Below are 14,531 nucleotides of genomic sequence, written 5' to 3'. Positions count from 1 at the left end.
CCCTACAAAACCTCTTGCCGGACCTCTTACACACACACAATTAGGTCCAGCCTTTGGAGCTTTGGTTTTCCTAGATATGGCAACTATATTGTGATCACTGCATTTGATGGATTTAGATACTGCTTTCAAGCACATTTCTGCAGCATTTGTAAAGATGTGATCAATACATATTGATGATTTCATTTCTGTACTATTTTTAACTACCCTGGTAGTTTGCCTGATAACCTGAACAAGTTTTCAGGCACTGGTTACAGTTTTGAAGCTTTTTCTTGAGTGGGAAGCTTGAGGAAAGCCAGTCAATATTTACAGTTGAAGTCGGATGTTTACATACACCTTAGCCAAATACATTTAAACTCAGTTTTTCACAATTCCTGACATTAATCCTAGTAAAAATTGTCTTAGGTCACTTTATTTTAAGAATGTGAAATGTCAGATTAATAGTAGAGAGAGAATGATTTATTTCAGCTTTTACTTCTTTCATCACATTCCCATTGGGTCAAAAGTTTACATATTCTCAATTAGTATTTGGTAGCATTGCCTTGAAATTGTTTAACTTGGGTCAAATGTTTTGGGTAGCCTTCCACAAGCTTCCCACAATAAGTTGGGTGAATTTTGGCCCTCTGTCCTCCTGACAGACTGGTGTAACTGAGTCAGGCTTTTAGGCCTGCTTGCTCACACACACCTTTTCAGTTCTGCCCACAAATTGTCTATAGGATTGAGGTCAGGGCTTTGTGATGGCCACTCCAATACCTTGACTTTTTGCCATTTTGCCACAACTTTGGAAGTATGCTTGGGTTAATTGTCCATTTGGAAGACCCATTTGCAGCCAAGCTTTAACTGATGTCTTGAGATGTTGCTTTAATATATCCACTTCTGTCTTTTTTATGGCGGTTTTGGAGCAGTGGCTTCTTCCTTGCTGAGCGGCCTTTCAGGTTTTGTTAATATAGGACTTGTTTTACTGTGGATATAGATACTTTTGCACCTGTATCCTCCAGCATCTTCAAGGTCCTTTGCTGTTGTTCTGGGATTGATTTGCACTTTTCGCACCAAAGTACGTTTATCTCTGAGACAGAATGAGTCTCCTTCCTGAGCGGTAATGATGGTTGCGTGGTCCCATGGTGTTTATACTTGCATACTATTGTTTGTACAGATGGACGTCCGGTGTTTGGAAATTGCTCCCAAGGATGAACCAGACTTGTCGAGGGCTACACTTTTTTTCCCTTGATGTCTTAGCTGATTTCTTTTCATTTTCCCATGATGTAAAGGAAAGAGGCACTGAGGGTAGGCCTTGAAATACATCCACAGGTACACCTCCAATTGACTCAAATGATGTCCATTAGCCTATCAGAAGCTTCTAAAGCCATGACATATTTTTCCATTTTGTATAAAGTCACAGTCAACTAAGTGTATGTGAACTTCTTACCCACTGGAATTGTCATACAGTGAGTTATAAGTGAAATAATCTTGTCTCTAAACAATTGTTGGAAAAACTACTGAAAAACGAGTTTTAATGACTCCAACCTAAATCTGTATAAACTTCTGACAACTTCAACTGTAGGTCACCCAGAAATATATTCTTCGCTGTTAATATCACATACAGTATCAAGCATTTCACACATATTATCCAGATACTGACTGTTAGCACTTGGTGGTCTATAGCAGCTTCCCACAAGAATGGGCTTTAGGTGAGGCAGATGAACCCATATTACTTCAACAGTTCTTTACATGAGATCCTCCCTTAGCTTTACTGGAATGTGGCTCTGAATATAGACCGCAACACCAACCCCATTGGCATTTCTGTAGATGTTAAAACCATGTATTGCTATCTAAGTGCGTTTCAGAGATAGTCCGTATATGAATGTCATCTGTTACTAGCAAGTTATGGATTTCACAAACCTTGTTTCTTAGGCTACATATGTTAAGGTGGGTGATTTTTTTGCACTTTTCTGTGATGCCTGATTGTTTTGATTTCTTTACTTAGCGGCTTATCAGAAGTAGACAAGACACAGATATATATGTTTGAGCTGATGGTGCAGGGTGAGCTGCACACAGCAAACTTCCTACTTGGGCACACCGCCTCAGTGCTAACAGTATAACTCTGGTTAATAGACAGACGATTACTGTGTACAATAGCTATAGGATTGACAGAAGCATTCAGGGGACTAAGACGGACATAATCTAGCTGAAGGGCTTGACTAACCTGTGCACATTGACTCTGTACAGGTAGCCCCTGTATATAGCCTCGTAAGTTATTTTGTTGCTCTTTAATTGTTTGTTTTTCTATTTTCTGTTTGTTTTTATTTATTTATCATTTACTTCAGTTTATTTAGTATATACTTTATTAACACTTATTTTTTCTTAACTGCATTGTTGGTTAAGGTCTTGTAAGCATTTCACTGTAAGGTCTACAACTGTCACATGCACCACTGAACCCCTCCAACACCATACATTTTTTTATTTATATTAGCAATTCACTACCGGTCAAATATTTTAGAACACCTACTCATTCAAGGGTTTTTCTTTATTTATACTATTTTCTACATTGTAGAATAATAATGAAGACATCAAAACTATGTAGTAAGCAAAAAGTGTTAAACAAATCAAAATATATTTTATATTTGAGATTCTTCAAAGAAGCCACCCTTTGCCTTGAAGACAGCTTTGCACACTCTTGGCTTTCTCACAACCAGCTTCATGAGGTTTCATGACCTTTAATACATTTCAATTAACAGGTGTGCCTTGTTAAAAGTACATTTCCTTAATGCTTTTGAGCAATCAATTGTGTTGTGACAAGGAAGGGGTGGTATACAGAAGATAGCCCTATTTGCTAAAAGACCAAGTCCATATTATGGCAAGAACAGCTCAAATAAGCAAAGAGAAACTACAGTCCATCATTACTTTTATAGCCTCAAGAAATGGCAGCCCAAATAAATGCTTCACAGAGTTCAAGTAACAGACACATCTCAACATCAACTGTTCAGAGGAGACTGTGTGAATCAGGCCTTCATGGTTGAATTGCTGCAAAGAAACCACTACTAAGGACACCAATAAGAAGACTTGCTTGGGCCAAGAAACACGAGCAATTGACATTAGACCGGTGTCCTTTGGTATGAAGTCCAAATTGGAGATTTTTGGTTCCAACCACCATGTCTTTGTGAGACGCGTTGTGGGTGAACAGATGATCTCCGCATGTGTATTTCCTACCGTAAAGCATAGAAGAGGTGGTGTTATGGTGTGGGGTGCTTTGCTGATGACACTGTCTGATGTATTTATAATTCAAGGCACACTTAACCAGCATGGCTACCACAGAATTCTGCAGCGATATGCCATCCCATCTCGTTTGGGCTTAGTGGGACTGTCATTTTGTTTTTCAACAGGACAATGATCCAACACACCTCCAGGCTGTGTATGGGCTATTTTACCAAGAAGGAGAGTGATGGAGTGCTGCACCAGATAGATAACCTTGCCTCCACAATCCTCCGAATTCAACCAAATTGAGATGGTTTGGAATGAGTCGGAGCGCAGAGTGAGGGAAAAGCAGCCAACAAGTGCTCAGCATATGTGGGAGCTCCTTCAAGACTGTTGGAAAAGCATTCCAGGGGAAACTGGTTGAGAGAATGCCAAGAGTGTGCAAAGCTGTCAAGGCAAAGGGTGGCTACTTTGAGGATTCTAAAATATATTTTGATTTGCTTAACACTTTGTTGCTTACTACATGATTCCATATGTGTTATTTCATAGTTTTTATGTTTTCACTATTATTATAGAATGTAGAAAATAGTCAAAATAAGAAAAGCCCTTGAATGAATAGGTGTGTCCAAACTTTTGACATTATAACCAGACAGACACATCAGAGTCCAGCACATAATTATTCAACCAAGTCTTAGAAATTACCAGAATGTCCACTTTGGATTAAGATGCCAGAATTTCCATGAACAAATCGAAGACCACATCTGCGGGATTTTAGGTCAGATGGAGTCTCTAATACAACATTACTATGATCAATAGTTAAACCCTTATTTGAAAATACCTTGGGATTGATTTGAATTGATATAGTTACAATATAGTTTAAGAACTGAACCATTGGGCCTATGCCACAAGCGAGGACCTGGGTTAAAACAGAGTTATCTGTTGCTTGCCTGCAGTATGATGACAATGCTGATTTGAAATTTACAGTTGGGATTACTTGAGTGGAATTTGGAGTGTTAATAAGTCAATTTCTGAGCGCAGGGCAGAGTCCAGGCACCAAGATGATTTGGATGGACCCCATCCGCTCTGTAGAGCACCTTCTGTTTTCTAAAGTTATCCACAAAAGTAACTCCAGTCGTGTTGTACGGACAACCTACTGAATCTTTCCATGCCACGATTCAGTGATCGCATTGGGCCTTAAATAATTGGATGCTTGTTGGAGTCTTTCAGTTTCAATCAGTTCTTAAAAATCCAGTTTTCAGACATTCCGAGCTAGCTATCCTAATGTCATTAGATCCCACATGTACTATGACTGCGACAGCTCCCGTGTTCTGGCGTAAAAACGGTAGGAAGCAGCCTTGTAATGTCCTGTACCCGAGCCCCAGGATAGCACAATGTATTTTCCCTGGCAACCGAGTGGTTTCTCAGCATAGAGCTGCCGATTTATAACGGCTGGTGAGATTGCAGGTCGTCTGGCAGTTTTTGCACCTTGAACCTAGCACAAAACCCATTGTGGCCGGTGCGTCAGACACCCTCAAGGTCTGGTGATCTGAGGCAGAATAGGGGACGATAGTGCTGGAACCTTCGAAGCCAGGAGAGCTAATATTCTCGGCAACTGGATTTGAGTCGGGCTTCCCAACACCAAAGTTCCCTACTCGCCATAGGTTGCTTCCCTCCATTTGGCCTATGGCGGGTGACATGCTTCCCTGGTTGGGCAGCTGTAATGGTGACCGTATCAGGGGAGTGGGAGACTTCTTCGGGAAGGGGTCCCTGGAAGGCGTTGGTGTTGATACTATCAGCACGGCGTCCAGCCTGTGGTGTAGAGATGGTAGGCAGGGGTGGCTTTCCCCAGTAGATTGTGCAAGTTCTTAATCTGTTTGCTAAGAGTAGCCACTTCTCTATAGTCCTCAGCGAGTGAACAGTTGTTCCATTGGAACTCTGATGTGTCAACATTGTCCCGGAAGAGAGCTTAGTAGATACACCTCCTGCAACGCACAAAGTGCACAATATTTCCTCTGTACGGCGAAGCCTCCTTGAGAAGAGACACGGCAACTTAATCATTGTCGCAGAGATCATTTATTTGCAGAGTAAAATAAGTGTCCACTTTGGATTAAGACGCCAGACAATAAATGATGTATTTTTCCAGACCCCTTGACTTTTTCCACATTTTTTTTTTACCTTACAGCCTTATTCTAAAATGGATTAAATAAACTATTTTCCTCATCAATCCACACACAATACCCCATAATGACAAAGCAAAAACAGGTTTTAATTTTTTTTTGCAAATGTATTAAAAGTAAAAACAGATACTTTATTTGCATATGTATTCAGACCCTTTGCTATGAGACTTGAAATTGATCTCAGGTGCATCTTGTTTCCATTGATAATCCTTGAAATGTTTCTACAACTTGTGGTAAATTCGATTTATTGGACATGATTTGGAAAGGCACACACCTGTCTATATAAGGCCCTACAGTTGACCATGCATGTCAGTGCAAAAACCAAGCCATGAGGTCGAAGGAATTGTCCGTAGAGCTTCGAGACAAGATTGTGCCACTTCTATGCTTAAATAACTGGAAGTCATTGGTTATTCCATCCATCTAGCAGAGCAATCTATCCACTGCTGCGTTGCCCTACTGCTGTCTGTGCCACCCATTCCTCCCAGATAAACAAAGCAGGTCCTGCAGGAGGGAAAACACTGACCAACCACCAGCACTGGGAAATCCTATAATTCCCAAACAACGAAATATATTGTAGTATGGACCTATCTGGATGCCTAAGTGACAGATGGAAATACAACCATGTTTGTGGGATAGTTTATTTGGATCCCCAATCCCCATTTAGCTGGAAGCTGTTCTTCCTTTGGTCTGCAAAAAAAAACATTAGGCCTAGATAGTAATACTTATAGGAAGGTATATGTTTATGTGAGCTTGTTTGTAATTATAACTGCTTGTGTGTTTACCTTCTCTAAATGCCAGGGATCAAGTTAGTTTTGACTAAGTGTGTGTCTTTGCCTCTATGTATGTGTGTCATAGTGTAGGCCCTGTGAGATAGTGTAGCAGAGCTAGCTAGCCAGGCCCTAGTCTAGCCTGCTGTATCACTGAGAAGGCTGTAATCGCCACTGCTGGCTTTTATCTGCAGATTACCCCCTCTGTTCCAGCCAGGGGAGCCAATGTAAAAATAGGAGCAGTTGACCTGTGACTTAACACACACACACACACACACACACACACACACACACACACACACACACTACAGAGGGTCAAAGATCATACCCCCATACATGCTAACCGCTCCTGTTATTGATAATGGTGAGAGGTAAGCATGTCTTGGGGGTAGGATTTTTGACCCTCTAACTTTCTCACTGAGATCGCGTAATGTAATTATGTGCACGAGCACAAAACACCACATCTGTCATTTTTATATGGCAGGAGAGTAACAATTTCAGCCAGAATAATGTACTGTTTTTTTTGTCAAACTCCATGGTCCTCTGATAATATTAGTCCGTTGCGAATCGACATCCCTGTATTTTGGGATAAATGTCTGAGTTTGACAGGTGTTGCTCGTGGTTTGCACAAGAAAACAATAACTGATTTGATAAATTGAACTAAGTGCTGCGCATAAGCTATATATGATTGGACTACCAATATCATAGTGAATGCTTTTGTTTATGCGTTTTGTGCGTATGAATTGTGTATTGCCAAATGTATCAGTCAAAAATATTGAGCCTATTTAATGCAACCCTTACTGTTAATTGATCGCAAAGCAGCATGCAATTGACCTAAACGTTTGGAAATTACAATTTAACTTTGTCATCCATAGCCTTAAAATGCAATTGCACTGTTTAGCTCACAACTGAAGGATGGGGAGCAGTTAGGACGTACTGTGGATTGCTAAAATATCCTAATGATTATGATCACACTTCCTCAATTGTAATACTATTTTGACACTATAGAAAGATGGTTTGGTATGGTTTAGTTATCAGTGTTATCAGTGTGTTCCTATCACCTGGACATGTTGAAATACTTCACGCCTAGAATAAAAACATCCAGGCTTCCGTCATAACTGACAATTGGGGGGGGAGTAAAAAAATCCTCTGGAATAACGGGCATTCTGGAGTAAATTACATAACCAGTGTTCTCTAGTAATACTAGTCCTGTGCGTATAGGTCTTTGGTGACATGCATGCAATGCATACATGTGTCACGTAAAGAGAGCAAGGGTTGACGGAATAGGGAAGGTTTTTCTTAAACAAATGAGGGATTTCGGTAACGGTACTTTTCAGTCAGAAGTGGCAATGGACTATGTCCAGAATTGTAGTTTTTATACTAGCTAGGACATTTTGGGCTAATAATTGATGTCATTAGAAAACGTTTTTTTTTTTGTGACAGTTCCTATTAAAATATTTTCTCTCTCCCCTTTCCTCTCCCTCTCACCCCTCCTCTCCCTCCTCAGGTCTACTACACAGGGAAGTACCAGAGCCTGGGCATCAAGCAGGGTGGTCCGTTGGCAGGTAAATGGGTGGAACTGCCCATCACCAAGTCACCTAAGATCGTCCAGTTCTCGGTGGGCCACGACGGCTCACACGCCCTGCTGGTGGCAGAGGATGGCAGCGTGTTTTTTACTGGCTCCGCGAGCAAGGGAGAAGATGGAGAGTCCAGTAAGTATGGATGTGAACACACACCTACACAGACAAGAACACGTGTAAATTACAGCACACACACCAATACGTCATGATATAAGATTATTCAACGGGAAAGGGAAGGGAAAAGGCACTGTATTCAGAATAATCTGCAACCAACTTTGTGCACCTCTTGCATAGATATGATTCTCTAATGTTTTGTTTCTACTCTTCAGCCAAGAGCCGGCGCCAGCCGAAGCCCTACAAGCCCAAGAAGATGATGAAGCTGGAGACCAAGATGGCGGTGAACACGGCTTGCAACAACGGCAGCAGCAGCATCGTCACCAAGGATGGAGAGCTATACATGTTCGGCAAGGACGCTATTTACAGCGACAGCACCTGTGAGTGGGATAGAAACAAGGGAAAGGGTACATTTGGGTTGTGTTGGCTAGTGCAAATGTTAATTTGTGTTAGTGATGCTGATGAACTTGAGTGGGACAGAGAGAGTACTCCATCTGGGTAGTGATCATTCGTGCAAATGTTCACGGCTGAAATATTACAACATGGCTATCAAAGTAAGCTTTTGAAAAGCCATGTTGGTTTGATAAGGGTCTTTTATAGCCTGGAAATTCTGACCGATTTCAGCTCAGTTTAGTGAAATGTACCGTGATTCAGTAAGGCTAGGTCTTTACAGTCACTATACGGTATCAATGTTTTCTCCTTTCTCTTGTGCCCCCTTCAGGCCAGGTGTCAGACCTGAAGGGTCACATTGTAACCCAGGTAGCCATGGGGAAGGCCCACACCTGTGTCTTGACTAAGAGTGGAGAGGTCTGGACGTTTGGGGTCAACAACAAGGGCCAGTGTGGCCGAGAAACAGGGGCCATGAACCAGGCGGGGAAAGGTAACATGCATGACGGACACACACATGAGCATGCACGAGCACAGAAATTACCACACAACACAAACAAACTTTAATATACCATATGCACACCAAACACAACTTTCTTTGCGTGTATTTATTGTGTATTTTGCGTTCATCACCCATTCATGTGAACATTTTCTCTACCCCCTGTAGCATTTGGCGTGGAAAGCATGGCGACGGCCATGGATGAGGACCTGGAGGATGAGCTGGAGGAGAAGGAGGAGAAGAGCATGATGTGCCAGCCGGGCATGCACAAGTGGAAGCTGGATCAGTGCATGGTGTGCACCGTGTGTGGAGACTGCACCGGCTATGGAGCCAGCTGTGTCAGCAGCGGACGGCCCGACAGAGTACCCGGAGGGTAAGGAAACTTGACGAAGAGGCAGACACACACCCACCATTCACTAGTTGGTTTATCTTTGTTAAGAGAAAGTACATTTATGGTTGGGTCTACAGGCGGTAGGTAGCCTAGCCGTTAAGAGTGTTGGGCCAGTAACTGAAAGGTTGCTGGTTGGAATCCCCGAGCAGACTAGGTAAAATATTCTGTCCATGTGCCCTTGAGCAAGTAACTTAACCCGAATTGTTCTTGTAAGTCGTTCTGGACAAGACCATCTGCTAAATGACTAAAATGTCAAATGTATGTTTTCATGATTAGGGTTTTTTGGCACGTCTATTTGCTAGTGCCTTGTGCTCTGTCTTTACAAATCAGTAAGCTGTAGACCACACTATTTACCAAGAGTTTTTATCTATATTTTTCGTAGCTGTCTATTTACCACCACAAACCGATGCTGGCACTAAGACGGCACTCAACGAGCTGTATAGGGCCATAAGCAAACAAGAAAATGCTCATTGAGGCGGCGCTCCTAGTGGCCGGGAACTTAAATGCAGGGGAACTTAAATCCATTTCTACCAGCATGTTAAATGTTCAACCGGAGGATAAAAAACTCTAGACCACCCTTCTCCACACACAGAGACGCGTACATAGCTCTCCCTCGCCCACCATTTGGCAAATCTGACCATAACTCTATCCTCCTGATTCCTGCTTGCAAGCAAAAACTAAAGCAGGAAGTACCAGTGACTCGGTCAATACGGAAGTGGTCAGATGACGCAGATGCTAAGCTACAGGACTGTTTTGCTAGCACAGACTGGAATATGTTACAGGAGTCTTCAAATGGCAATGAGGAGTACACCACATCAGTCACTGCCTTCATCAATAAGTGCATCAATGACATCATCCCCACAGTGACCGTACGTACATTTCCCGACCAGAAGCCATGAATCACAGACAACATCCGCACTGAGCTGAAGGCTAGAGCTGCCACTTTCAAGGAGGAGGTTTCTAACCCGGAAGAAATCCCGCTATGCCCTTCGATGAACCATCAAACAGACACCTTGTCAATACAGGACTAAGATTAAATCGTACTACAACGGCTCCTACACTCGATGCAAACTATTACGGACTACAAAGGGAAGCACAGCCGCGAGCTGCCCAGTGACACCAGCTGTCATACCGCTCAGGAAGCAGACACATTCTGTCTCCTAGAGATGAGCGTACTTTGGTGCTAAAAGTGCAAATTGATCCCAGAAGATGCTGGACGAAATAGGTACAAAAGTATCTAAATACCACAATAAAACAAGTCCTATATCGACTTAACCTGAAATGCCACTCAGCAAGGAACTGCTCCAAAACTGCCATAAAAAAGCCAGACGACAGTTTGTAACGGTTCATGTGGACAAAGATCGTACTTTTTGGAGAAATGTCCTCTGGTCTGATGAAACAAAATAGAACTGTTTGGCAGTAATGACCAATTATGTTTGGAGGAAAAAGGGGGAGGCTTGCAATCCGAGGAACACCATCCCAAACGTGATTTGAATGCTGATCAGATTAACTGGTTTTGTGTATTTTTGTATGCTTTGGTTTGTCTTGTCTGGTGGATGTCTGTCGTTTGTTTGTATTGATGTTTTATCTGTGTTTCTCTCTCTCTCTCTCCCACTCAGTATCTGTGGCTGTGGTTCTGGGGAGTCTGGCTGCTCAGCGTGTGGCTGCTGCAAAGCCTGCGCCAGGGAGCTTGATGGACAGGAGGTCAGACAGAGGGGCATCTTCGACGCTGTCAAGGAGATGATACCACTAGATCTACTACTAGGTACAACACACAATAACAGTTGTTCAATATATCTGCATGCTCATGTTTGTTGTACTCATTCTCAAACAGTCACAACCTTTTTCATACTGTATATAGTTTCTTCAGAAAGTATTCACACCCCTGGACTTATTCCATATTTTGTTGTTACTGCCTGAATTCAAAATGTATGACATTTTTTTTCTCACCCTTCACACAATACCCCATAATGACAAAGTAAATTTTTTTAAAATAAATTTGTGCAAATGTATTTAAAATCTAATTTACATAAGTATTCATACCATGTCAATACATGTTAGTCACCTTTGGCAGCGATTACAACTGTGAGTCTTTCTGTGTAAGTCTATAAGAGCTTTGCACTTCTGGATTGTACAATATTTGGCCGTAATTCTTTTCAAAATTCTTCAAGCTCTGTGAATTTGGTGGTTGATCATAGCTAGCCAACCATTTTCAAGTCTTGCCATAGATTTTCAAGCAGATTTAAGTAAAAACAGGAACATTAACTTTCTTGGATAGCAACTCCAGTGTAGATTTAGCCATGTGTTTTAGGTTATTGACCTGCTGAAAGGTCAATTCTTCTCCCAGTGTCTGGTGTAAAGCAGACTGAACCAGGTTTTCCTCTATGATTTTGCTTGTGCTTAGTTCCATTCTGTTTATTTTTTATCCTGAAAAACTCCCCCGTCCTTAATGATTACAAGCATACCCATAACATGATGCAGCCACCACTATAATTGAAATGTGGAGAGTGGTACTCAGTAATGTGTTGTATTGGATTTGCCCCAAACATACCACTTCTTATTCAGGACATTTTTTGCAGTATTACTTTAGTGCCTTGTTGAAAACAAGATGCATGTTTTGAATATGTTTTATTCTGTATAGGCATCCTTTTCACTCTGTCAATTAGGTTAGTATTGTGGAGTAACCAACATGTTGTTGATCCTGTATCTTTGTAGTGACTGGGTGTGTTGACACATCATACAAAGCGTAATTAATAACTTCACCATGCTCAAAGGGATATTCACAGTCTGCTTTTTTAAAAATCCATCTACCATAGGGCACATAGGTGCCCTTTAAGTGGCATTTGGATAATCTCTCTGGTCTTTGTGGTTGAATCTGTTTTTGTATTTGTTGGGTACAGAAATGAGGTGGTCATTCAAAAATCACTTTAAAAAGTATTATTGCACACAGAGTGAGTCCATGCAACTTCTTATGTGACTTAAGGACATTTTTACTCCTTAACTCATTTAGTCTTTCCATTACAAAGGGGTTGAATACTTATGAACTCAAGATATTTCAGATTTTAATTTTTAATTACGCTGAACAAAAAATATAAACGCAACAGAAATTATCCATACGCACAAAAAGCTGATTTCTCTCAAAAATCTCTACATTTCTTCTTTGCCAAGATAATCCATCCAATTGACAGGTTTGACATATCAAGAAGCAGATTAAACAGCATGATCCTTACACAGGTGCACCTTGTGCTGTGGATAATAAAAGGCCACTCTAAAATATGCGGTTTTGTCACACAACACAAAGCCACAGATGCATGTTTGGAATGCTCTGGATCGTGTACGACAGCGTGTTCCAGTTCCTGCATATATCCAACAACTTCGCACAGCCATTGAAGAGGAGTGGCACAACATTCCAATGCCGCAATCAACAGCCTGATCAACTTTGCAAAGGATATGTCGTGCTGCATGAGGCAAATGGTGGTCACACCAGATACTGACTGGTTTTCTGATCCACGCTCCAGCCCTTTTCTTTTAAGCTGTCTGTGACCGACAGATGCGTATGATCATTTTCCCAGTCATGTGAAATCCGTAGATTAGGGCCTAATGCATTTATTTAAATTGACTGTGAGTGCCTTATATGAACTGTATCTCAGTAAAGCCTTTGAAAATGTTGCGTTTTTATATTTTTGTTGAGTGTCATTTGTAAATATTTTGAAAAACATCATTCCACTTTGACATTATAGGGTACTGTGTGTAGGCCAGTTACAACAAATCAAAATTGAATCCAGTTTAAATTCAGGCTGTAACACAACAAAATGTGTAAAATGTCAAGGGGTGTGTGAATACTTACTGAAGGCACTCTGTCACGAGGTACAAGCCATTGCTGTTGTCCGCTTCTTTTATTTCTATTTTGTCTGTCATTCCATGTCAGAATACTGCTTTACCATAGCTACGTGTCTCAGCCAATGTTTTCCCGAGACCAGGCGCAAGCCAAATAACAGCATAGAGGTAACTCATGTAACCATGGTTCTGTCTGCTATTTGCGGTTAGGACCAACAGAGTAATTTCAGTTTTCTTTCCAACAATAACATTAAAAAAATTAGGCCCTCCGTTGAATTTTTAAATCCCGATGTGGCCCTTGAGCCGCAATTACTGCCCTGCCCTAGACCAGCGATTCTCAACTGGTGGTTTGGGTCGCAGGAAGTTTTAAATGGGTCGCAGGTGTCTGAGTAAAAAATATGTATTCCCCAATCTGAATTCAACACTAGAAACGCCGTAGGCCAACGCCCTAAAAAAATATCAGCCCCCAAAAAATGCTACGTCCAGCGCCTTCCCTGACTTCCTAAATGTTTGTATTTTACACTTCTCATTTGTCAGAAATCACAAACAGAAAAAGGTTCAGAACCTTGTTTCACACCTATTCCTAACTTAACCCACCAAGACAATGTGCTGTAGGACATTGGTACCCAGCCTGGCGCTAATGCGCCTTTCTCTTCTCACTGAATGAATGACACATTTTTGAATGGGCTGTAATTTGGCACCTTTAAAATCTCATTTAAATTAGGCCTAACTGAATGATGAGGGTAAAGAGGTTGATTTAATTTAGATAGACTACAGTGTCATGGGTTTGTTATGCCTATTTATCAGCAGCAAACAATTTGACAGTGCTCCTTGGGGGTTGATACCATTCTCTTAAGTTTTACTTTGTAAAAATAAACTGTTATGGAACTGTTTTATTAACTATAACTCTTACTAAGCTAATTTATTGTAAGGGTAACATAAACATGCTACTTGTTGCAGTAGTCCTTTAGAATAATGTTAAACATATATCCTTGACTCGATCCAGCGAAGCAAACGATGCCAGCCCACTGAGTGAATGAGAAATAGACCGAATGGGCGATAATTGTGCAAGTTACTTTACAATTGAATTTAAACGATTTCTAACTGAATGATGATGGTGAATAGGTAGATTTAATTTAGAACAGTAATAGTGTAATGATGAGTTTGTTATGCCTATTTATCATGTTAATAATTTGACCGAGCACCTTGCGGGTTGATATCGTTCTTGACTCTTTTATTTACTGTAGCTCCATTACTAATCCAATTTATTGTAAGGGAAATTAAAACATGCTGTGTTGTAGTAGGCCTTTAGGTTAATGCAAAACATATCCTTGACTCTATCCAAGTTGATGAGCGGGAAACAAACGATGCCAGTCAGCCTTCATAGCTGGTCCATTGAAACTACATCTAAACTATACCAAAAATAATGTCACACATAGTAAGAGTTAGCCTATAGACAAAATTAAATTGACAATCTGATCAGTGACAATATTAGGCTTATCAGTTGTCAAATTGTACATGAAGAAATGGGCACATTTTGTAATTTACATGGAGAGGAGCATCACTTAATCATATCCTCCCTCAGAGTCG

General features: G+C 41.1%; 1 protein-coding gene across 26 annotated transcripts in view; it reads left to right on the top strand.

Annotated features, from left to right (window-relative positions):
- Positions 1-14,531, top strand: part of LOC139395705 (E3 ubiquitin-protein ligase MYCBP2) — a 350,297-nt gene that overhangs the window by 114,252 nt on the left and 221,514 nt on the right. For all 26 annotated transcript variants that reach the window (XM_071143146.1, XM_071143169.1, XM_071143125.1 and 23 more), the window contains exons 12-16: positions 7,641-7,845; positions 8,043-8,207; positions 8,549-8,707; positions 8,882-9,086; positions 10,724-10,869. In XM_071143146.1, the coding sequence (XP_070999247.1) occupies positions 7,641-7,845; positions 8,043-8,207; positions 8,549-8,707; positions 8,882-9,086; positions 10,724-10,869 (880 nt within the window). The remainder of the gene's footprint in view (positions 1-7,640; positions 7,846-8,042; positions 8,208-8,548; positions 8,708-8,881; positions 9,087-10,723; positions 10,870-14,531) is intronic.

The sequence above is a fragment of the Oncorhynchus clarkii genome, chromosome 3 (assembly GCF_045791955.1).
Source record: "Oncorhynchus clarkii lewisi isolate Uvic-CL-2024 chromosome 3, UVic_Ocla_1.0, whole genome shotgun sequence".
Classification (NCBI taxonomy): domain Eukaryota; kingdom Metazoa; phylum Chordata; class Actinopteri; order Salmoniformes; family Salmonidae; genus Oncorhynchus; species Oncorhynchus clarkii.
The sequence above is the reverse complement of the archived record's forward strand: the minus strand, read 5'-3'. Positions and strand labels throughout refer to the sequence as shown.